The 24,389-nt window shown below is 34.1% G+C and overlaps 1 protein-coding gene across 6 annotated transcripts in view; it reads left to right on the plus strand.

Annotated features, from left to right (window-relative positions):
- LOC118205883 (aquaporin-3-like) overlaps positions 1-24,389 on the plus strand; it is a 268,522-nt gene that overhangs the window by 208,693 nt on the left and 35,440 nt on the right. For all 6 annotated transcript variants that reach the window (XM_085818282.1, XM_085818280.1, XM_085818281.1 and 3 more), the window contains exons 3-4: positions 19,300-19,426; positions 23,596-23,733. In XM_085818282.1, coding sequence (XP_085674408.1) covers positions 19,300-19,426; positions 23,596-23,733 — 265 coding nt within the window. The remainder of the gene's footprint in view (positions 1-19,299; positions 19,427-23,595; positions 23,734-24,389) is intronic.

Raw genomic sequence — 24,389 nt, forward strand, 5'->3', positions numbered from 1 at the left:
TTTATTCTGAATTATCTTGTACCTAATATTTCATAATTCCATGTCAAACTTTGATTTTCCAGGTCAAATTTTTGATTATATTCCTTCTATTTTTTTTCTGTCATTTCCCATTTTCATTCATAAAAAGTACCTTTTGCAGCCATTATATCTCATATAGCACTGAGAATTCCAACAACAATGGAGGTCATTCTATTGTATTTCAAAATTCAGATTCATTTCATTTCTAAAGTTTGAAAACACTGCACAATAATTTCAGGTGTCATGTTGTTTGAATGTATAGTGACAACCTCGGAGAAATGATATTTTGTAATTGAGGGCAAAGTCTTAAAAAAAGAAAGTGAAAAAGGTCTTCATATTCAATTTTTCTAGATAACAAATAGCAGTAGGGGAAAGACGCCTTCAAAAATTGCACATCCAGTTTTATTATTAATGAGAATTATTAACTGAAACATAATTCTCATATATACTCACACATACATGATGTATAAAAAATTGAAAATTTCCTAACCTTGGGAAGAAAATTTTGGTGAAAACATACAGCATAAAATCATTTGATATTAGATTTCAATATTTCTTGCAGCCAGAAGAAACTTACCGAATACTATGTATAACATTATGTCGTTGTAACCTGTATGGATATTGCGAAATTTAATTGATACATCACGCGCATTAAGAAACTACCAGCATTAAATAGTATGCATGAATATACTGAATTTTACATTTATAATGTACTTTTTATTGTTTATTTTTCTGTTATATAGATATATAAAAATCTAATGTTTTAATCTAATCATCAAAAGACTTACAACGACAAAAAAAAAATACTGTACTTGTATTGCTTAAAATTAAATAGTTCCTAATGATAACGAAATAGAAAAGACTAACCACTGCATAAGCATTGAAGTAAGTCTTACTTGTGCATTTTCTGTTCATGGTCAGGATTTAGATAAAAAACATAGCACACATGCACTGGAAACTTTTTATTTTATGAGATATATTTAAGATATAAACCTTTTCTCTCATTAAAGGGGGGAAAACAATAAAAATCTGAAAGGGTACAGATTTTAATCGTTGCCCAAAAGGGTTTGTCAAGGCTTTTATACGCTCTCGCTGAGCTCGCAGTCTACCAGTCTGCTGTTGCACTCACTCCTGCTAACCCATTCTTTTTTGTCTTTTCAGTTTTATTATTAAATATGATTTTCTATGTATTTATGCCATATACAATTCAATAGCAAAATTACAAACAATTTTAAAGCAGTATATGTTTAGAATTCTTGAGGCAGTGTTAAGTGTTGGTATAAAATTTTTTATTTTGATTTTTTTAAATTTTTAATTTTAATTTTTATTTATTTTTGAGTCTTTTCTTAGTTCATCATATCAATGTTCAGTTTTTTTTAGTAAGATGGCTTGCAAAACGTTTCCTGTATTTTTATTATTAATGTTTTGTGTCTTAAATTTACAAATTAAGTATCATGTTTTTCGCACTTACGCCGCTTAAAATTGAATTCAACAGCAAAATCATACAATATTCAAAAACAACATATCTTTAGAATTTCCGATAGAGAGTCTCGCACGGTGGAGATAAAAATAATTTATTCCGTAGAGTGTTGCCACTGCTTGCTTTCAAATCGTTGAGCTTGTTAATCAAAAATTCATTAAGTTTTACAAAATATGAAATAGATAATAAAACAAATTCAAAATTCGAGCCTCCAGGTGCCCATATTCGAGTGGAAGTTAACGTTATGCAAAATTTGATGACTGTAAGTACATTTGTTTTTTCAAAATGTGAGAAACACGAACACATACAGGCAGATTCTTCATTATTTAATTTCTTTAAAAATAGGGCAGGGCGATAATTTTTGGTGGCAATAATTTTGGTGGCAAAGTGATTGACAATTTATTGTGCCAATGCCGTTTCGAGACTAATAGCCCATTCGGGCTAACGCCCTTTTGGGCTAAAATGTACTTTCTCGAAGTTTTCTGATCCGCGAATCCTAAATTAATATATGAATGTATTCCGCTTCTTTTTATAATTATTCTGCATCTAATTAAAGGAAGATTTTACAATTTTTTAAAATAAAACTTGTAATACGTATCATTACAATGCACAGTTTATTAAAATCCATACGTTGTTCTGCAACAGAATTTTATTATTACTGCTGTTTGAAGCGATGATATGCATGAACCGAATATTTAGCAAACATTTGATGGTGTAAGTATACTAATACAAGAGTCCTTTATTAATTATCCTAGTTTATTAAACTTTAATAAACTAGGAAATCGTACTTAAAACTTTGCGTAGAAGCTGCGGCAAGTAAATAGCGCCTACTCTGTAAATATCTACGAAAAATCGCATTTTCCTAAAATATACGTTTTAAATAATTAATATATATTTGTCATTTACAAGGGATTTGTATGAACAGTTTCATTATGAAGTAAAGAAGGAAAAAAATGAAACAACAGAATTAATTAATTTATAGTGATGACCACACGACAGTTAAACTTGATTCCAGTTTTAAATAAGAGAATGGAATCCATGGACCTCATAATTCTCCTTTGCTTAACCGCCATTTTCTCGAGAAATCTTTCAGATCGATTTAAATACCAACATCTGGTAAAGAAATAAGTGTTTATGCTGTATATCACATTTGCCTCTGACACTAACTATGTGATACGTAGCGTCCTCTGACCACTTTATTGATTCGAGTGACTAAAGTAGAAAGAAGTATATATATCGGAGGGGGCACAGCTCTTGCAGATTACCAGTATGGTTTTTGTGCAAATAAAATATATATGTGAAATTTGATAAAATAAAGCAACTTAGTGTCCAAAAGAAAATAATTTATTTATTTCATTTCTTATAATCATATTTTTATATAAGTTGTAAGGATCTTAAGTTTTACTAACGTTTATTTTATTTTAAATCTTTACTATCACTTCTTATTTTCTACTTCCGGCCAGAATTATAAGCGTTAACTTATTTATGCAAAGTTTGTCTGGCGAACGCCAAGTATTTAAGTTGTGGCTTTTTGCCAAGCGAGAGAGAGGAAGCAGTTAGTCGAAGCAGGCCGCTTACCTTAAAAGTTTTACTCAGTTGCTGGTTGCCTTCCAGGCCAGAGGTTTTAATCCTCTTGATAATTTTAAACGTATTGTAGTGTTAACAGTTCTCTGTACTACATACGGCTTCCTGTTAATAATATAAGGCCAATCTTCCACGTTTATTATTTCAAAGTTAAGAGTTTAGTTTTATTTTTATATTTTTATGTTTAGATCACAAGTAGTGGGTCTTTGTATTCCGAAGTACGGAAGTTATTGTAAATAGAGAAAAATAAAGGGTTTTGTATACCCTTCTTGTGTATCCTGTCTACTTCCCACAGTTATTGAATATAGCTTTAGTAAGCTCTCTGTTCTGAGTCAGGTCCTTGCATGTTCCCGAAGAAAGTAAGACGGAACATTGAACCTGATAGTGGCGCCCAACGAAGAAGAATAACCATGGCCGAGTTTCAAGAAGAACCTGTGCTGCCTGCAGAAGCGGCTCAGAATCCAGAAATGCCAGCTGCCGCCCTGGAAGGATTTGGTTACATCGTCCAGACATGCGCGCTTCGATGAAACCAGAAGCAACATTTAATGGAAACTCACCGGTAACCAGTTTTTTGGAAAAATTGGATGACCACTTCATGCTCTACCCCGTGCACGAATTTCAAAACCTTAGCTACCAGCGCTTTGAGGGGCCAAGCGCTTAACTGGTTCAAGTGTATAGGCAGAAGTCTCTTGGGTCAAGCAGAAAGTCCCACCTATACTTACGAGAATTTCAAGACTGCCCTAGTAAAAGCCTTCCCTGTTGTAAGGGATCGTGCGAAATTAGAAACGGAACTTTTCAGTATATATCAGCAAAGAATCTAAAATTTCTCAAGCTTTATTTTAAGAAAAATTCACGTCTTCAAACTCTTGTATGGAAACCGTCCGGATCCTGAGATAATTCAAGTGATTTTGCCGAGGTTACTGCCCCTAATGCAAGATTTTATTGAATTAAGAAATCCGACTACACTGGAAAAGTTATTTGAGCTAGCAATCCAGTTTGAAAGTAGAAGAACGGCGGACATTGAAAGAAGACGCCAATATCAACAGCGAAACCAATTTGGTGCGCCAAGACTACAGCAAACTCAAGCACACGGCTACGGAAGCAAAGCGAATTAGTGGGCAAGGAAACTCGAGCATTCAAAAACAGCCGACGAACGTCGACAGTTCAATAGCAATTCAGGAAAAAAGTCTCAAGGCCAGTGGAAAAAGAAGGAAAGCACGGAAATGAAAAATAATTTAAACTAAAACGGATTTCTGCTGACGGGAGGGTGCGGAAATCCGAAGGCCACGAAAAGCCCTCTTCCTGCAAGTTAAATACAGTAATGGTGAAAAATTTGACTCTTCCGAAGATTGAAGTGTTGGTGAATAATATTCCAGCCACCGCACTCCTGGATACAGGCGCGCAGTGTTCCTGTGTAGCAGAAGATTTTTTTAGGAAGTATTTTCGGAAATACCGCATATATAATTCGGATAATACGACAGTGTTAACGGCGCAAGGAGAAAAATGTAAGTGTATAGGTAAATTACCGCTGTATGTCCGTATCAAGGACGAACAAGTAAAGGTTATGTTTTTCATAGTAAAGAATCTGCAAGCACATATTATTTTAGGAATAGATTTTCTTTCAGAGGCACAAGCAACGCTGGATTTTAATGAAGCGTCCCTTAAGCTGACGATGAAACCAGTTCGTGGAGAAAAGGCTGAACCGCCGATGTTAAATCTTGACCACCTGCCTAATGATGAGCAACGAAGAATCCGACAAGTGGTAAGTGAATTTGCTTCGTTATTTAGTGATATTCCAGGATTTACTCAGGTTACTAACCATAGTATTGACACCGGAGATTCAATGCCAGTTCGCCACAAAGCATACCGGTATGATAAGAATAAGGAAAAATTATAGAATGGCATATCACCGATATGCTACGTAAAAAGATCATAACGCTCATCTCAAGTAGTTATGCTAGCCCGGTGGTTTTATGTAAGAAAAATAATGACTATCCTTTGACAACATCCAAAAAGGTGGAGATTCGCAATTGACTACCGTAAATTAAACTCCATATCTAAATATCCGGTATATCCGTTACCTATTATTGAAGAGATTCTAAGGAACATAACATCCACCAAATATATGACGACTTTAGACTTGACGACTGGTTATTTTCAAATAGGGCTTAGGCCTGAGGACGTGCCTAAGACTGCTTTTATAACCAAGTCTGGCACTTATGCATTTCTGCGTATGCCGTTTGGCCTTTCAGGAGCACCGGCAACATTTCAGCGATGTATGGACATTGTGTTAAGGCCTGTTCTTGGAAAGTCCACATTTATCTATTTAGACGATATCATTATTACTAGTGATAATCTCGACCAACATGTACAGGATTTAAGACAGGTGTTTTCTTTATTAAATGAGGCAGGTCTAAAAGTTAATGTCGAAAAGTGCAAATTTGCAGCCCCTGAATTAAAATATTTAGGTTACAAAATATTTCAGAAAGGAATCGAGACAGACGAATCAAAAATAATCGCTGTACAAAAGTATCCGACTCCAAACACGGCGAAGAAGCTCTCTTCTTTTCTAGGACTTTGTTCATATTATAGGTCCTTTATAAAAGATTTTGCAGCTATTGCTGAACCATTGTTAAAATTAAAAAGGAAAAAGGCAAGATTCTCGTGGACGGCCGAAGCCAATAGTACTTTCGAAAAATTAAAGCAAGCATTAACGCAAGCCCCTGTGTTGAAATTTCCTGAAAAGGATGAGAATTTAGAAATTTCAGCGGATGCTTCGGATTATGCGGTAGGAGCGGTACTTTCGCAAAATCAGCTGCCCGTGGCATTTTTTAGCCGAACTTTAAATCAAACACAAAGAAACTATTCCGCGACCGAGAGAGAGGCACTTGCAGTTCTGTTAGCAGTGCAAAAGTTCCGAGTCTATTTTGGAAAGGCGCCAATAACAGTGTACTCTGATCATGCGGTGGTAACTAGATTGTACTCAGGGAAAAACTTATCCCCAAAGTTAATAAGATGGGCACTCAAGCTACAAGAATATAATCTGGTAATCAAGCATACCCCCGGAAAGGAAAATATCGTAGTAGATGCCCTATCCAGAATTAAAATAGATGAAGAAGGTAATACCGTAAAGGTGGCAATGCTCACAGCATGTACAATAAATTCCCGAGAAACTGTAATAACCGAATTGGCTAAGGATCCTGAGTTTGGAAGCATTTATGAGTATTTAAAGGATCCTGAAAATTTTAGCCACCAAGATATTGTGGCGATAAGAAATAGGGCGGCCCATTACGAACTAATAGATGGTCTATTATTTTATACAAAAACTACGAATTCCAACAACGAATTTCGACCTGTTATCCCAGTTAGTCTTAGATTAAATATCCTGCAGGAGCTCCATGACAGCCCTTTAGCTTCTCATGCTGGTATTCGAAAAACTATCCAACGCGTACGCGAGGCAGTCTACTTTCCTGAACTGCAAAAGTTAACAAGGGCGTATGTCCAGTCCTGCCCAACATGTCAAGCAGTTAATTATATTAATTTCCGCCCGGCCGGGTTTCTAAATAGTATTAAATCCGAATTTCCAAATGAAATAATTGGCATCGATTTATTGGGTCCTTTCCCAAAAAGTCAGTTAAATAAAAGTCGCTATCTCCTTGTTATGGTTGATCATTTTAGTAAATGGACAGAAATTGTTCCCTTAAAACGAGCCTCCACGAAATTAGTTACTGATTCTATTTTAAATAAATATATTTTAAAATACGAGGCGCCCCTAAAAGTTATATCGGATAATGGTCCTCAATTTGTAAGTAATGTATTTGAAGACATGTGCCAAAAACTGGGCATACGTCATTTAAAAATGGTCCCGTATCGGCCGCAATCAAATATAGCGGAACGGGTCAATAGAAATATAGTGAAAATTATCCGTAGTTATGTTAACAATTTTCATAAAAGCTGGGATAACTATGTCAATGAATTTGCTTTCGCCCTTAGGACCGCAAAACATGATACAACGGGCAAAACTCCTGCTGAGTTATTTTTAGGCAGAAAGATTATAACGCCGTTAGAAAAAATATGTGCAACAAAGAGCCCCAGAATTTAAAATGGATGATATAGAAAAACTAATTAAAGAAGCAAAAAAGAATACGGAAGTAGCACAGAGAAAACAAAAACTGTATTACGACTTGAAACGACGGGGAGTAACTTATAAAGTAGGGGATGAAGTATTAAAAATTAAGCATTCACTTTCTTCAGCACCAGAAGATAAAACTGCCAAATTTTTTCCACGATTTGAAGGACCATATGTCATAGAAAAAATAACTCACGCTGTAGTAGTGTTAAAAGCCAGGAATGGGGAAACCTGCTCCGCAAACACTGATCAAATCAAAGCCTACTATGATCGTAATAAAATGCAAATTTTCAAAGATCTTTTGCAGGATCCGGCACGGCAGACACAATCTCCAGAGGTGGAACAACGACAAGTACAAGGGCAAGCCATTAAGAGGCAGGAGCAAGTGAAAAGAAAGTTTCCCCGCGGGAAAATTGAAGGTAACAAGAAAAAAATGCCGTTCCACCGTCCAGAAAAGAGAGCTCGCGAACACCCCCAGAGTGAAGAAGGGAGAAGGACGACGTATGCAAAGAGAGCCAGGAGAAATGACGGCAACTATAACCCGGCTCTAAAACGGAAGATCTACTCATCCGACAGGACTCTCCGCAGCAAATGTCGCCGAACTGCGGAAGGGCCACCAGCGGCGGAGGAAAAGTTACAAGGAAAATTTGAACGGCCAGCAACGAGGTCCAAGCAGGAACACGAAAGAAGTTTCCCGGTTCCGCCAAGACCAGCGGCCATCAAACGGCCAAGACCACAGGCAGAGGCGAAAAAGAAGGTATTCAAGGGTGACCGAACTGGAAAAAAAAAAGAAAGCTTCTAGAGGAAGGCACTGAAGGGCGATCCCGCACACGAAGGAGGATAAATCAAACAAGAATCTACGCTACTTTCTAGGACTGGGCTCAGAAAAGAATGTCCGAATATCACAAAGATAAGTAAAATTTTATGTTACTTTGCAAACTTAAGTTAATCTTTCATTCTTACTGCAAGTGGCAGATTTCAAGAAGTTTTACCTCATGCGAGGTCTACCTTTATCGCCAAAAGGGCGAGAAATGAGTTGTTACCGATTTTGGTATTATGTTTTTCAATTACTCGCGCGTAAAACTAAAGTTGATGTATAATAGCGATGTGTAAATACTTAAATATTGTAAAAGTTATTGTATAAATTTTATTTAAAGCATTCTGGCAAGAAAGAAGTTTTAGTCTGAAAGACTTTTTGAAATGTAGTATTTCAATGTAGAAAGAATTGGCACTTGCTTTGAAAAGAATAAAGTTAACAATGTACTACTGATGTATGTTTTTAAATGCGTAAAATTAACGGCATGTTAATATGTTCATATATACGAGTACAATGTGAACTGTTATTTTAAATGTTAAGAAATACCATGATATGGTAAAAGTGAAAGTAATGTTAAAAATTTTTTTATTCGTGTGACTGTAAAAAGACCAAATCATGGTGAATATGTGTTAAAGGTTGAATGAATGTAGTTAGGCTCTCTGACGCTACACTTCAGAGTTAGCCACTTTCAGAATAGTACCTCAGGGTTTAGAGTTGAAGTTAGGGTGTGTTACGAGGTCTTGGTATGTTGAATTTTTAACACGTAGTGCTTTGATCGTAGGAGGAAGTGTTGAACACGTAGACATAAACACATTCGTGTTTGGTGTTCTTTTACAGCACATGTCAGAGAGCACGGGGAGAGATAATTAAAATAGTCATGAATGAAATAAGAATGTTAAGAGAAATATAATCATACATGTTACTTGCCATTTCATTGTGTAACATTTCATTAAACTAGTTTTCCTTCCAGATCTCTGGAAGGAACCAGATTTGAATAAAAGCTCCTGTTTAGATGCAGTACAGATGAAAAAAATTGCGTGTCCTGGGAGCTGCTATTGTAAAAACAAATTTCTTTCTTTTAAATTTCTAGTTTCTAGCGAAAAATGTTTGTAAAAGATTGGCCTCGCGTTAGATTCTAGAGCTAAAAGTTTTCAACAAGGTCGTTTTAGACCTCAGTTTCAAACTAATTAACTCTGGCGGGAAGTATGTAAGGATCTTAAGTTTTACTAACGTTTATTTTATTTTAAATCTTTACTATCACTTCTTATTTTCTACTTCCGGCCAGAATTATAAGCGTTAACTTATTTATGCAAAGTTTGTCTGGCGAACGCCAAGTATTTAAGTTGTGGCTTTTTGCCAAGCGAGAGAGAGGAAGCAGTTAGTCGAAGCAGGCCGCTTACCTTAGAAGTTTTACTCAGTTGCTGGTTGCCTTCCAGGCCAGAGGTTTTAATCCTCTTGATAATTTTAAACGTATTGTAGTGTTAACAGTTCTCTGTACTACATACGGCTTCCTGTTAATATAAGGCCAATCTTCCACGTTTATTATTTCAAAGTTAAGAGTTTAGTTTTATTTTTATATTTTTACGTTTAGACCACAAGTAGTGGGTCTTTGTATTCCGAAGTACGGAAGTTATTGTAAATAGAGAAAAATAAAGGGTTTTGTATACCCTTCTTGTGTATCCTGTCTACTTCCCACAGTTATTGAACATAGCTTTAGTAAGCTCTCTGTTCCGAGTCAGGTCCTTGCATGTTCCCGAAGAAAGACGGAACATTGAACCTGATAAAGTTATGCGACTGTATAAGTTTACATAAGTTTTATATATGTTTATATAAGTAGATATATTTTTTATATAAGTTACCTGATGTTTTTTACCATTTGAAATCTGTTTCACTGCTTTTAAAATGATTTAAATATGGACTTATGGCTTTTGGAAAATCTAGTTGCGGCTCTCGAACATTCTTGAATATCAACATGTAGCTCTGACAAACTGACATGAAGCTTAGCCACCTCTGTATGATTCTTAGAAATACTTTCTGCATCAACAGACAGGAAGTTAAGAAGAATTTCCCTACTACTTCAGAAGAAAAAAATATTAATGCAGAGGATGATTACAAAATTTTAGAATGAATTCGGAGCCTTTAAAATGTAGAACACATTTTTTAATGTTCCATCTGATGGCCTTTTTGAGGACTTAAGTCTATATCGTGATTTCTGTAATAGAGGGGTTATCCGTAAAATTTCCAGGGGTCGCGATTTCCATTCCTCTTTCAATACTTTCCACAGTCCATCAGTCGTGCTGGTTTGCACTTAGAATGGATCTCTTTTCAAGAGACAATAGTCCATAGATGAAACATCAGGGGACAGCGCAGGAATACCTCGAAAAGGTATATATGCAATACCTGTATCAGTCTTCATTTTCTTCAAGAATGCAGTGGTACTTTTCGAAGTATGTCTTGTTGCTTTTTCGAGATAAAGTTTCACTCTTTGGAAGTCATTGGAATAAATAAGTCGAATTTATTCTATAAATATCGGACGTAAAACATTTTGTTGATAGTACGCTGAATTGATTTCAATATTTTTTCCATGCTTCTTATTTTTTATTTCCCATTGCAAAAGAATCCGGCGATAACCATTTAAGCCGTTCACTGAAACTTTTCTTTCGCTTCTTTTTCAGTAATAAATAGACATTTTATACGTTGCAGTCATTTACGCCGAGGATCACAGTGTATTTCCATTTTTCTCCTCAGTGGTTTTTATACAGGCTCTACAAACTATTCTGCGTCGAGCCACATGCCTCGACAAAAGCTGATGACCGTTATGTTTTTAAGACTTTTACATTTTAAAGCTTGGATTTATTATTTTATTTATTGTTGCTAAAGTCTTTGGTATTAATTTCTGCATCGGCGGATTTTCTCTTGTTGCCAACAATTCAATTTTGAAACATTAAAACGAATATGTACCTTTTTTGGGCATTCATTTGGAAATCTTTTTACATGTAGATGTAATTATTAACAGTTTTTTCAATTAACAATGTTGCTCCTTCTGCACTTAGAAATTTTAACGCCATGCATTTCACAACCTTTTACAATTATGGAGTAAGAATATTTCTCTTCGGAAAGCGCAAAAACATGTCCTCCAATCTACAGTTGTTTACATGCGATATTTTGAAAGAAAATAAATTTAAATGTAGCAGACGATATTTCTTATTTCAAATAATAGCTGTAGCCAGAAATTTTTATTCTAAAGCACTTATTTGTTTTTTTTAACTCTTTATCTTTCTAAAAATGTCTTTCTAAAAATGTGAAAATAAACACCCTTTATATTAAATGAACTGTGCTGTTTTCAAGTACTAATAGTTTCCCCTGCTTATGATGGTAAAACATAACGATTATGATAATAAAACTCATATAAACTTGTTTACGAGAAAATAAAAAACAAAAAAAAAAAAAAAAAAAAAAAAAATTTTTTTAAATGTTTTTCGTGATTAAAAAAATATGGCGAAGTCCACAATGTTAACAAATAAACCAAATAGGCAGATGGTCTTTTACAAGGAAACAGATTAAATGAAGATTTGCCCTGATTTAACTTTCTAAATCGACTTCAGGTCATTGGTCTGCAACTGTATTTGACCGACGGGAAAAAAGAAAATTCTGCATGATTGCTTCTGTTTATCCTTTGAGGATACTGATATTTTAATTCCAATACAGGTAGTTTGGTCTACTATTTCCATGCTGGTCCGCTAACGCCTCGCGTGGATGAATTTGGGAATGAGCTGCTGAATATCCAATCTATGTCATTTCCTATTAATAAAGTAAAGGCGTCTGATGTACAAGATTCATTATGCGAACATGTTTTCAAATGATGTTTTCACCGTTTACTTCCAAATCGGGTTTTGTCTATCTTCCACCCAATAATTAGCGAACTGTTAGTAGCATTTGCATACATTAGGGTGTTTTGCGTTGACGCCCGGAAAAAGGAATCTTAATAATGTCGTCGATAGGTAGTACCTAATAAAAAGGTACCTTTTGACAGAAAGTTTTACTGAAGTGGTACTTCCAAGTGGATAACACACAGTAAATTTCGGGTAAAACGGAAGATCGAACTCATTTGGTATAAAACAGAGATTTCTACATTTCTTCGGTTCTCGCTTTTATTTAGTTCTACTTAATATTTTCATGCATGCAGGCTGTTTATTTTTATCTTTATAGACTACTGTAATTTAAATTCCCTTTTGCAAACTGTAAATTTAACTTTTTTAAAATAAAAAGCTGCAGTTATAGATATTTTATTAAAACGTTAAATACATTTATTACTATAGAGTATGGGGGGAAGGGGGAGACAATTCTATATCTCTCGTTGTAGTTGGTGGATAGGTGAAATTTATCTTGCAATTTTCATATCTCGTAAGAGCGACTTAGGACACATATTACATTTACATATAGCATTATTCTAAAGTAGGCTTTCTGATATAAAATCCGGCTTTTTCTGAAATAACATATCGATTTCTTTCTATATTTCAATTGTTCGACTCACCTGCACATTTATTTTAGAATGATTATTATTAAGAAGCTGTTCGTCTTGGCTTGCGTTTTTTACGCTCTGATTCAACTTTTATCTGCCTAAAAAACACTTTTATCTGCTTATTGGATCATTTATTTTGTGTTAACACGAGAAAGTGTAACAAGTCTTAGAGCATTGAATTGAAAAGCAATGGTTCAAAACTAAAACCTCTGCCTCTTTCGTTATGCTGTAAAAGGCCTGAGAAAGCTATATTTCAAAACTCTAAAACTTAAAGATTGTTTCTTCAACAATCTCTAAGTTTTAGAGTTAAACTTAGACTTAAAGACTGAACTTAAAGACATAAATTTTTTTGAATAAAACGTAATTGCGGTTTTAGCTCCAGAGGTGCTAATAGTCTCTTTCCTCATCTCTTTTTCCTAATACCTTTTGTGCGTCTGCCATTTTTCAAATGAAAGGATTTTACTGCCAGGGTTGTATCCTTAATTTCCATAAAGGGCATGTTGCTGAACACCAAATATTTCGTGTATTAATAAATGAAAATTAGAATTACATATATTTGAAAGCTGAATGTAGTTTCTGCGTTGTTAATATGTTGTTAAACATTGTACAAAATAATATGAAAAATAATTAAATGCATATAATGAATTTTAAATTTCTCAGATTTAAGGCCTAAAATGGAAGTTTTTCAGATAAGATTTGCAAACAGTTTGCATCAAAATTCAATTTTGCTTCATTTATGCAGATTGCTCTATAATATAATTTTAAGTGTAATATGCGAATAAATTATATTTATTATTGATAAAATTTCATCGTAATCATTAATGGAAAGCCAACTTTAAACTCAAAGGATAGTACAAAGTAAAACTTCGAAGCAAAATATTCGCCTTTGCGTAATAATAATGCCTAAAACGTAACAATTGCACCAAATCTCAATTTTAAACAACGAACACTCATTTCCTCCATCTGAATGCGATAAAAGTACCGCATGCATTTAGGGAAAATTCGAATACGCTTTCAAGTTTAGGAAGGGAAAAAGTGAAAAGGTTTTTTTTCCCTTTGTCCTTGTAAAATATACTATTTTGTTAATGATGCTGGTATTCACATAGCATACAGAAGGTAGAGAAAACACGACAGCGTGCAGTTTATTTTGTTTTAAATTTATAATTCTAAATAAAATTGATGATTCATAGTTGTAACAAAGATTTTAGCCAATTGAGTTAAAAAATAATAATTCCTTTTTTTTTTTTTTTTTTTTTTTAATTTATATTTATGTGCTGCATGCCGCATACACCGCATACCCTAAGAGACGCCCCTGATTGCCGCCAAATTTTATTGCCATGTGTTATTTTTAAAGAAATAATAGACCGAATATAAAACAAATGTATGGCAACACTTAATATTCTATCGGGACTTCTAAAAATATGCTGTTTTAACATATTTTGTTGCTGAATTTATGTGGCATAGTTACGAAGAAAGGAATACTTAATAAATTAAAATTAAAAAAAAAGAAATAAAGGTTGTGTAAGTTATCGTTCTTTGAAAACTGAACGTTGATACAATGAACTAAGGAAAAACTGAAAAAATTAATAGCAGCACTTAGAGCTGTATTGGGAGTTCTAAGCATATGCTGCTTTTAAATAGTTTGTGGTTTTGATGTTGACTTTTATGTCGCGTACGTAAAAAGAAATCCCGGTTTAACCATAGATCTAAGAAGACAAAATTGTTGCGTCAGCAGTAGTAAGTCCAAGAGCAAACATAGTTTACAAATAAATATCTCTCTCTCTCTACATATTTTTAATAGCTGGGCACTTACTTGTTCCTCGAGCATTTCTGGAGAATGGCCGAACCCATTTGTCATTCTGCCGTCTCATCACCTAGAGTATTGCCCGAGCTGCAAAGATGCACCACAAGGGGTAGAAACCAAATTACCAAAAAACAAAACAGCAAAAGACCACAACCACAAGAATCGTGCTTTATTCGGGGTTTTATTGTACACTCTAATATTCGGACGAGCCGTCACCCTCCGCTAAACACCAATCATTCTAAGACTGTGCAGTTATTATTATAAAAGTAACTACCTCACATATTTAAAAAGCATTCCTACCGAAACATTGATCATAAAAAAATTACAGCTAAATTTAAATAATTATCTTACAACAGGGGGTGCCCAATCTTTTTCTTGCACTGACCGCTTCTAAAAGAATAATTTTCTTCATCGACATCTTACATTTTTCTGTATAATATATAGCATACAGCATACTTGTAATTCAAATAGTTGAGCGTACATAACTTAAAGACAACAGTTAGACTATAAATATGAACAAAGTTTTGAAAAAAAAATGGTCTATTAGACTGATGTTTTATTATGTTTCGTATTCTTAATGTTTTTAATTTTAAAAGTATAAACAAGTTTCAGAAACAAAATTATAGATTCTAAGTTTACAAAAGTTCAATGGCTGCTCTTTGTGTAGTTACGCAAGTTTTTAAATATTTGCATAAATTGCTTAACTTAATTCTTAAATCACCTCGTTAATGTTTGTCCGATAACAACTTTAATTTGGTTATATTTCCCTAGGATGACTTCCAAAACTTGGTCTAGTGATATGTGTTGAATAAGACTTGACTTATTTCTACGATAAAGCTTTATATTAATAAATCATTAATTACAAATTTTATTAATACACTTTTTGTAATCAGTGAATCTTTATTACGATGATCAGTGGCAAGTGCATAAAGGGCCATTGATGCTTGATCATCGTAGACCTCCTTTAAAAATTCATCGACTCCAGCGGGGTCCATACCGACACCACTAGGAAACTGTCTTAGAATTTAAATTTTTGATTGTTAATTTTAACAAAGAAGCAGTTTATTAAAAAAGTTTCTAACATTCAGGCATGATTAAGAAAAGAGGCTGTAAAAACTAAAGTTGATGTTGCATATGCTTTCCAGTCTCATTTCTGAAGTTTCTTAATGACCAGAAGCAACGCCCACAAACTAAGCTTAACCTCAAACATTATCCTTAATGCGAATATTACGCAAAGCAAGTTTCTTCTTCAAACAAAGGTGAAATAACTTTCACTTGACAATGAGAAATTCTCACACTGGAGCTGCTGCGACGTTTTTTTCTTTTCACTCTTTTTTACTGAAGTCACAGAGAACTTTGCCGAGTCACTGGCAGGTTTGCAGCAACCGCGAAACCTACGTCTGATTGAAGATGTTAATGGGGTGTTCGTCTGAAGTATACAGAATCTGTGCTAAAATGTGAAAGTGCTGGAACAAGATGTCGTAAATGAAAGGTGATGATAATAAAATGAGTGTACTTCCAGCAAACTGGGACAGGTTAAGACAACAGAAACATCCCGCATGACAAATATTTCCCGTCCGCAACGCTGATGCTGAAATAATGAATTGGTTAGTGGACTTCAAAGGATATCAGTCATATTTTGCTTGTAAAAGAACTTAAATGCTAATTTTTCTACATAATTTTTTGTAAGAATATATGCCGCCATCTTTTCTTAGAAATTAAAATTGGGGTCAAGATCATCCATATAATTTCATAAACATAGTTAAATAAACAATATTGGTTATTATAGCAAGGAAATATTTTTTATTTTAATTATGAATCTAGGCTTATGGAACGATTTCTGTTCTCATATATCTCACATTTAAATAAAAAAACGGTTTTATTCAATAAGCTTTTAATTAAAATCGATATGATAATTAATGTAATAAAAGAAGTAAAGTAGTTTAGTGCATAGTTTAATGGGAACAATAAATTAAATAATATTATTTACAGAATTCATCTACAATTTTATATCGCTAATAATAAGAGCTTGGGACAAACGTAATCTATTAATTTGATTGCACTGTCAAATGTAAAAGTCACTATCAGTTTAATTTTCTATTAATTTAAATGCATAAGTCATAATTTTTTTTTACTTTACAGTGGACACCATTGGCTTTTATTATTCGAGAAACAAAACTATAGATAAGTTCTGTAAATAGAATTATTTAATCTATTATTCCCAGTAAACTATTTGATAACTTAATTTTTCTCTTTTTTTATGCAATAATTAGCATATCCATTTTAAATAAAAACCTAGTTGCATAAAAAACTTTATTAATGTATTTTGCTTTCTGTTTTTAGTCTTAATAATAGGTTATTAACAACAAAAAGGAAGTTTATAAAAAAACGAATATTGCCAATTCGTCATTACTTAAGTCGAGTCTTAAATCTTGCAGTATGATGCATTTGGAGCAACAACTTTTAATTGCATTATGCAAAAAGCAGTATTAAAAAAATGGTCCTTTTGATTATTAGTTTAAAAATCACCATGCTGTTTATTTGAATCAGTTTTCTAATTTCTGTCAGTCTTCTTAGAAACTGAGCACTTTTGACCATAGGCAGTAGGCAATGCTAAAACCCTTTTTCTGGGACTTGGCAAACATCTTTTTTAATTGGGAAAAAATTAAAAAGTCTGCAGCTAAAACAGGGTCCGGTTAAGACAGTCTAAAATCTTTGCAAAGCGCAGTGTAACATTTTGGGGCCACTAGTCTTACGTTCACTGCTTTTATGATAAGCAAAATGAAGCTAGGAAAAGTTATAAAAGGGTTTGGGCACTTTAAAAATCTAGGGCAGGTTCTCTAGAGCTTAAGCCGCAATCATAAGTAATTCTTGGTAGCATTTAGAAATCTTGTTTTAATCAAACAATGATCTTATTTTAGAATTACTGATTTTAAAAACAATATTGTGTCAAGATCTTTTTTATGACATCAGAGAGAATTGAAAATATTCATAAGATTTGTGCTTATCATAAAACTCAAATAACATGCACAAAATGTAAAAGTAATCCTAAATATGTCAATAGATAATGTCATACTTTGGCACATATTTTAATTTTCTGAGGCTTCCTATCTTTATTTTGAAAGAGATTTTTAAATCTAAACAAGACATAAGATAAACTTTGTATATTCCATATTATAACGTGTTTGATAGCGGCTTTCGTAATTTTTCACTTTTTAACAGCGAAATTTAAGGCAACGTAAAAAGCGCATATGTTATATCGCCACATTTTTAAATACTTAATTATCGAAATATATCAGAATAATTATGGATTTATATTTCTAATAATAAGTTAATAAAAATAAAATCAATATGTAATTTATTCTGATAATGATATTTAAATGTAAATAACAAATTATTATTTATTAATAAAGTCTGTTTATTATTAACATAAATAAAATAGACATATTATATAGTAATTAGAAAAATAGATCATAAAATCGATTTATTGTTTGTCGTTAACTTTCGTTTATTAAAGTATTAATGTTTATAAGAATAAGTCTGAAGATATGACTGATTAAAAATGCAATTTCACTCCTAAATTTGTCCGAAACATCATTTTCAAACGAAACATCATTTTCAGACGTAAATCGGGGTAGTCATTGTTGCTCGGAACGTTTAATACCTTTCACGATAAACTACGACCATTTGTAGGCTCACGTTTGTCTCTTGGAACATTTTAAATCATAATTAAAAATCTCAAATTTTGGTAGCAATGCGCCAGATCAAAGTATATAATGCAAGTAAAAACGATTTTTTCAAAATTAAAAGTACTTGAAATATAGAACATAAATACATTTGTCCTTGTATCATTTTTAATCCACTACTTTTTCTTTAACTTTTCTCTCTAAAATGGTAACGATACTATTACTATTTTCTCTAAAATGATAATTACGCTATACTTACTATTGTACAGATCAAAGCACATAACGCATGTAAAAAGGATATTTTTAAGAGTAACAACGGGTTCCTGAAATATAAAGTACTTTGTCCCTTTCTCATTTGAATCCTCTATTTTTTTTCTTCAGTATTTCTCTCTAAAATGGTAATTATACTGAATTTTACACTCAAAAAGTAAAATGAAAAGGATGCAAGTAAATGTGGTAGTTAGGATTACATTTAGTATTAATTCCGTATTATGTTATATATAATTTTGAAAAGAATGTAAAAATTGTCTCCTTCCTTACCGCGTGTCTTAATAATTTAATTGGAAGGCATGGTAGGCTAAGAATCGCGAGGCCGAAAATGCACGTCTCACGAGGGCATTGCGGATTTTTTCGGTTTTCTGACTTCAAAAAATTCTAAATTATTCTGTAAGTGACGTCCGAGCTAAAAAAAATGTGGTGGATACTAATTCGTAACCAGCACGTTTAGGCGATTGAGTCCCCTCCTGCCTTTTAAGTGTGTGTGGAGGGGGGAGAATATAAAGTGTTTTCTCCCTCCTTATCGCATGTAATTGGAAAATACGCCGTCTGGCAGTCCTTGCGAGGGCATTGCTCTTTTTTCATATGTCCTGCTACAACAAGCGTAATGACTCTACAAGTAGTCATATTGTTGAGATTATATTTGATACCAATTCCAGTTTACTGTGTTCTAACTTTAGAAAAAATATCTGCCCATTGTAAGCAAATAATTTGTTTTTAAATTTATTCATGATTTAGGGAAAGATTTATAAATATTGTTAGGAACAGCATCGAAAAATTATAGTTTGACCAAGTAAATGTTTTATTTTGGTAAATTTAAATTATGTATGATAAATTAAAATTTTAAGTAAATGTTATGTAAGCAATGTATGAGCTTAGCATTGTATAGTATGATACATTTGAGAATATCAGTATCAAGCCTGCGTTATTCTACGTAGTTGTCGGACAATAAATATTCAAAAGTTTTCCATTTTTCTTTGCAGCTTATTGGCAACGGAGTGATTGCGACTTTGGTCTTCAGTGATGCTGGTAATATTGGTGCAGTAGCAGGGCCACTAGGATGGGGAGTTGCTCTCATGGTCGCTATTGCAGTCACAGGTGGCGTTTCAGGTATGTGGTATAGTTTTTTGTTTGCTTGTTTGTTTATGTAAACGTACTGAGCAATTGCCTTTTTTGCTGAAAATACTTCTTCTAATAAAACATGAGCTATTACTGACGATTTTTTTAATTATTATTTTTTAAGAATGTCTCGTACAATTTTATCTCGCAGAACTGGTTCAGAAATGTTAAATAACATTTCCGAATCCTTATTTATGTAGCCTTCTGGAAAAGGCTGCTGAATATTTTCTTTCTACCCCTTCATTATTAAAGCATTCGCATAGTTTAAGTGGAAGATTTTGTGTTATTTAATCGCCAGACAAGTATGAGATCATTCTTCTGAAGAGAAAACGTGAAATGATAAATCTTTCAATCAAATTTTATTGTTAACTTTAATTGTTAAAATAGTGATCGTATGCATTAACTTCATTCAATTTCTATAACTGTAGATTGACTGCAAAAGACAGATCTTTTGAATTCTCATGCATCAGATCATTTTCACCAGATTACATAAAACTCTTCTTTTGCATTTATGTTGAATGCTCATGATAATAATTTTATCGAGAGAAATTTGATGTGGTTCGCAGTATCTATCAGAGAAATGGAATTTGTTATATAATTGATAAAAAAAGCTGTTTCTAAACTGTGTGAAAGTATCAAATGATAGGTTAAATATTTCTAATACTTCCTTGAAGAAGGTAAATTATTTAAAATTTTATTTGCAATATCAGTTTGAGAGTCATCTAATTTTAAAGCTTTATTATAAGCATAAACTATTAACAGTTTTCAAAGGACTCTAAAGAACAGATAGCACAGTAGTAGAAAGCTGGTATTCTGTCTGGGTTTGGAGCGACTTCTGTGGGTTTTGTGTGACTGTGACATCAGAAAATATTCACGAATTTTACGACAATTACGGAATCCTGCGCTCCTCGCCAGGCCTCGTCTGTCGCTGTCATGGGCCTTGGAAACTTTACAGAGGAATAACTCGACTTTAGTCTCTGTCCCCATTTTGAAGAAATGTCTCCTGGGAAACAGATCCAACCATCACAAACCCCTGTTCTCCGACCACCAATAGGTCTTAATAAGGTTTACAGCTCGTAGAGTTCTCCGAGCATGTAAAGTGAACCCACGCCGCAATATAAACTATAAATTACAAATATCCAAACGTTTTCTGGAATTCGAACTCCGCCCAGTGCCGTGGCAGCCAGTAAAATTAACCACTACACCCATCAGGCTGGCCTATCTGGATTTCCGACATTCGATGCTCAAAAAGGAATCGGAAGACTAGAAACCCATTCAACTTTTAATTCAAAAACTAGTATAGTTCTGGAGAGCAAAATGTGACCCTAATGGAATACTCATGCTGCAAATTTCCATAATCTAGGAATTTGGAAACCTACTGCCCTTATCTCTTCATTTCAAGCTCTTCACTCCCGTTTCCAGAGGAATTAAATTCTTTCATTGTCCCATAACTTTGGAGCTCTGAACATAGTTGTATGCCTGACCAAGTTTCACAGTTAAGAGTAGCATGCTAAAATAAAATCTGCTTTTTGTCGAAATTTTGTATTCTTGCATATATTGACGAAATGTTACTTTCATAATATAAGCAGAAAATCTAAATATTTATAATTAAAAATAAATTAAAGTGCAATATTAGCAATAATGATTACATTTACATTTTAAATTATTTTTATACAATAATGAAGTAGTAAACTTAGTAATTTAAATTTCAGTGCCTTTTATATTTCCATCGTTAATACTGATATACGAAGGCAGTCTCTATCAGTATAGTGGTTAGAGCATCTGGTCGCTGTTTCATTCGTTGGGTTCTGGTGCGAATCTAGGAAAAAGCATAGAGGTTTATAAATATATAGCACATGTGCAGCATGGTGGTAGTCCAAATGTACGACGATTAGAAAATTCTTTCGAATGGTTTGGTGGTAGGGAAAAAAGGGATGAGAGACTCTTAGACCCGTCGCCCGGGTAATCTCCTCTCAAACTGGGACAGAGCTAGGCAAAGTTACTCTGTCACCGTTATTGTGCTCAAGACTCATGCCAACGATAGATGCGATCTTGCACTCTTTACATCAGCTTGTTAGGATTAGGTCATACAACTGAGATTAGCCACAATAGCAGCAACAAAAACAAAAGTACATTATAAGTCTCGCGTACTTTACAGACATAAATAAATTCGTAAAATAATAATCAAAATAAAAGATAAGCGCTCATTCCAATCTATTCAATTACATTTCACGATATTCTGGCGTCATTTTCGATCATTTAAAATTTCAAATAAAACATTTCGCCTGAGTGCAGTATCTTAAATATTAATAGGAGGACCGCCAGTAACACTTCGCTCTATCACATTCGATACGGTGGGCTCACAGAGGAAACCTGAAGTGTATCATGCATAACTCATTGGAAGCGAATAGGTTAAGCCCTTGCCGTTATTCAGTTTTTGTCTACTTTCCATTCTAGCGTTATTATCCACAAGAGAAGAACTCCCAGTGGAAATCTTTAAGTATTTCAGTCGAAGGTTATATCTTTCCAATTCATAAATCCACTAATGGGCAATTGCTAAGGACGAACAACACTGTGAACCATAACAATCCCAAAATAAGAGGAAGCAAAATGTGAAAAATTATAATATGCGGGATACAGTAAGAACGGATGCGCGTATGCAAATTTTCATTTAATTAACTGTTCATCGCGTGAAAGCGCTAATAATAGATTTAAAGCATTTGATCCACGCCAGCAGCTATTTTACCGAAATTTTACAAAGATTTAATTGACTATCTTGGAAGTTTCAGTATGTCTTCCCGACATCACTTACAGGATTTTACGCATGGCCGTATCATTGAAAAGTTCGAAGACGGGTGAAAAATAACAGATGTTTCCAGGGAGTTCAAGATCGCCCTCAACGTTGTTGTAGGCTGTGGAAAGGATTTAAAACAACTGGAAAGTGTAGGGAACGTCATGCTGGAGGTCGCGTTTCATATGCGACATTCTGCAGGAGGCCTATCGACAAAAATAAAATTGGTGCACCACAGCTCCAGGTAGTAAAAGAGCCTCTTTTTGCCATAGGAAATTGAGTTTCCGAAGAACTGTAGCCAGATGTCTGGGAGAAGGAGGAGTATACACCCGTAGACCTGTTGTATGGGTTCCGTTGTCCAAAAAGTGTGCATACAATTGTCGAGACAGTACGGTCCCGTCCATTTTGTCGGGACCATCGCAGTTGGCCTGAACAGGTCTGTGCTTGCATTCTCTTCGCAGATGAGAGTAGGTTCAGTCTGTTATCGAATTGTAGACGCCAAATGTTCTTAATTGAGAGTGGTATTGCTTATCGCCCAGAAAGTATTCAAGAAAGGGATCCACATCCGAGATAAAATATCAGGGTGTGGGGCCCTTCATGATCAATGGGCGCACGCTCTTACATGTGGTTCATATGGGACAATAACTGGCCAACGATATATTGATGAAGTTCTACTTCCTCATATTCACCTTTTCCGTGGTACTTTCGGTAATAAATTCGTAGACTATGACGCACCGTGTTATCTAATACTCACTGTTCAGGATTATCTAGACAGCGGTATATTCCATGCCTCGTATGGCCAGCACGTTCTCCATATCTAAGTCACATTGAAAATGTTTGAAATGCTCTGAGAAGGTGACTTACTGGCTTCAAATATCCTCCCACGAATCCTCATCCGTACACTGATAGAAGAGTGGGATTAATTGCCTCAACAGCTGCAGGATAATGATGCGCAAAGTATGAACGATGTGTGGAAAGCTGCATCGGAATCCACGGTAGACATACCTCATATTGACACCTATCTCGAAATTGTCTGCTGTCGTTCATATGCATTTTTCCGTATACAGCATCAAAAGAAAACCTTTTTTTCACTTTTGGACGTTTCAAAACCTTCTTTATTTTCTTGAAGAATAAATGTCCTTTATTCTAATGCCCGAACAGTATGGCAGCAATATATTATCCTTCTTAGCATTCAATTCCGCTTATGTTTGGCTGCATTGAAATTTGAGATCTGTCCTAAGCATCTGTCCAGCAGTATATATTCCCTATCATTTGAAATAAGACTTTCTTTTAATTTAAAAAATTATTATTTTAGTGTAATGTTTAAGAAATTAGTTATTAAAAATTTCTTCTATTATTTTAATTTCAGGTTGCCATGCCAATCCTGCTGTCTCGCTAGCATTTGCAACGGTGGGAAAATTGCCTTGGAAGAAAGTGATGCCGTATATTTTTGCTCAGTACGCTGGCGCATTCGTTTCAGCCATTGTTCTTTTCACTGTTTACCTTGGTAAGGATTCACACCCATTTCTGTATTTCATGCATAAGGTCAAGATAATGATATCAGTTCTAACAAAGTCAAGGGTTTCCTAATCTCCATTTAAGCGAATATTATTAACACTGAGGAGTGAATAAAGTTTTCTTTTTTAAAATTCTAAATAATAATGTTTTTCCCATTTGATTTAAAATGATACAAAGAAATGCAACTATAATTCACCTTAAAGGAAATAATTCATTAAATTAATCTTATTAGCAAATATACAACAAGGTTTTAATTGCCTTAATTTCAACGCTTATATTGTCTACGTTTAAATTTTAAATGTTCATCTTTACTTCAGAATCCATCTCCATGCTTCCAATGTCATCCATACCATTCCATACCATCTATCTCCATGCCATCAAAAACAAATTGTAGCAACACAGAGGAACTAATATTAGAGTGATCTTAAAAACTGTTCTCGTTAAATTAAATTTGAATATGAATAGAGTATTTATTGTGTCTCCGTATCTTTTCGACACATAACAGAGGAGTGCCTGGAATTTTAAACCAGAGAGGGGGGGAGGGCAGAGAAAAATATTTTCATCTCTTTTTCATTAATTTACTGTGTGTATTAGTTTCTATCAGTTTTTATCTGAAACAAATGCTTCCTTCCCGTCGCTCTCAGC

This window comes from Stegodyphus dumicola, chromosome 6, assembly GCF_044657685.1.
Source record: "Stegodyphus dumicola isolate Sdum_Otavi_A_Nest chromosome 6, ASM4465768v1".
Taxonomy (NCBI): Eukaryota; Metazoa; Arthropoda; class Arachnida; order Araneae; family Eresidae; genus Stegodyphus; species Stegodyphus dumicola.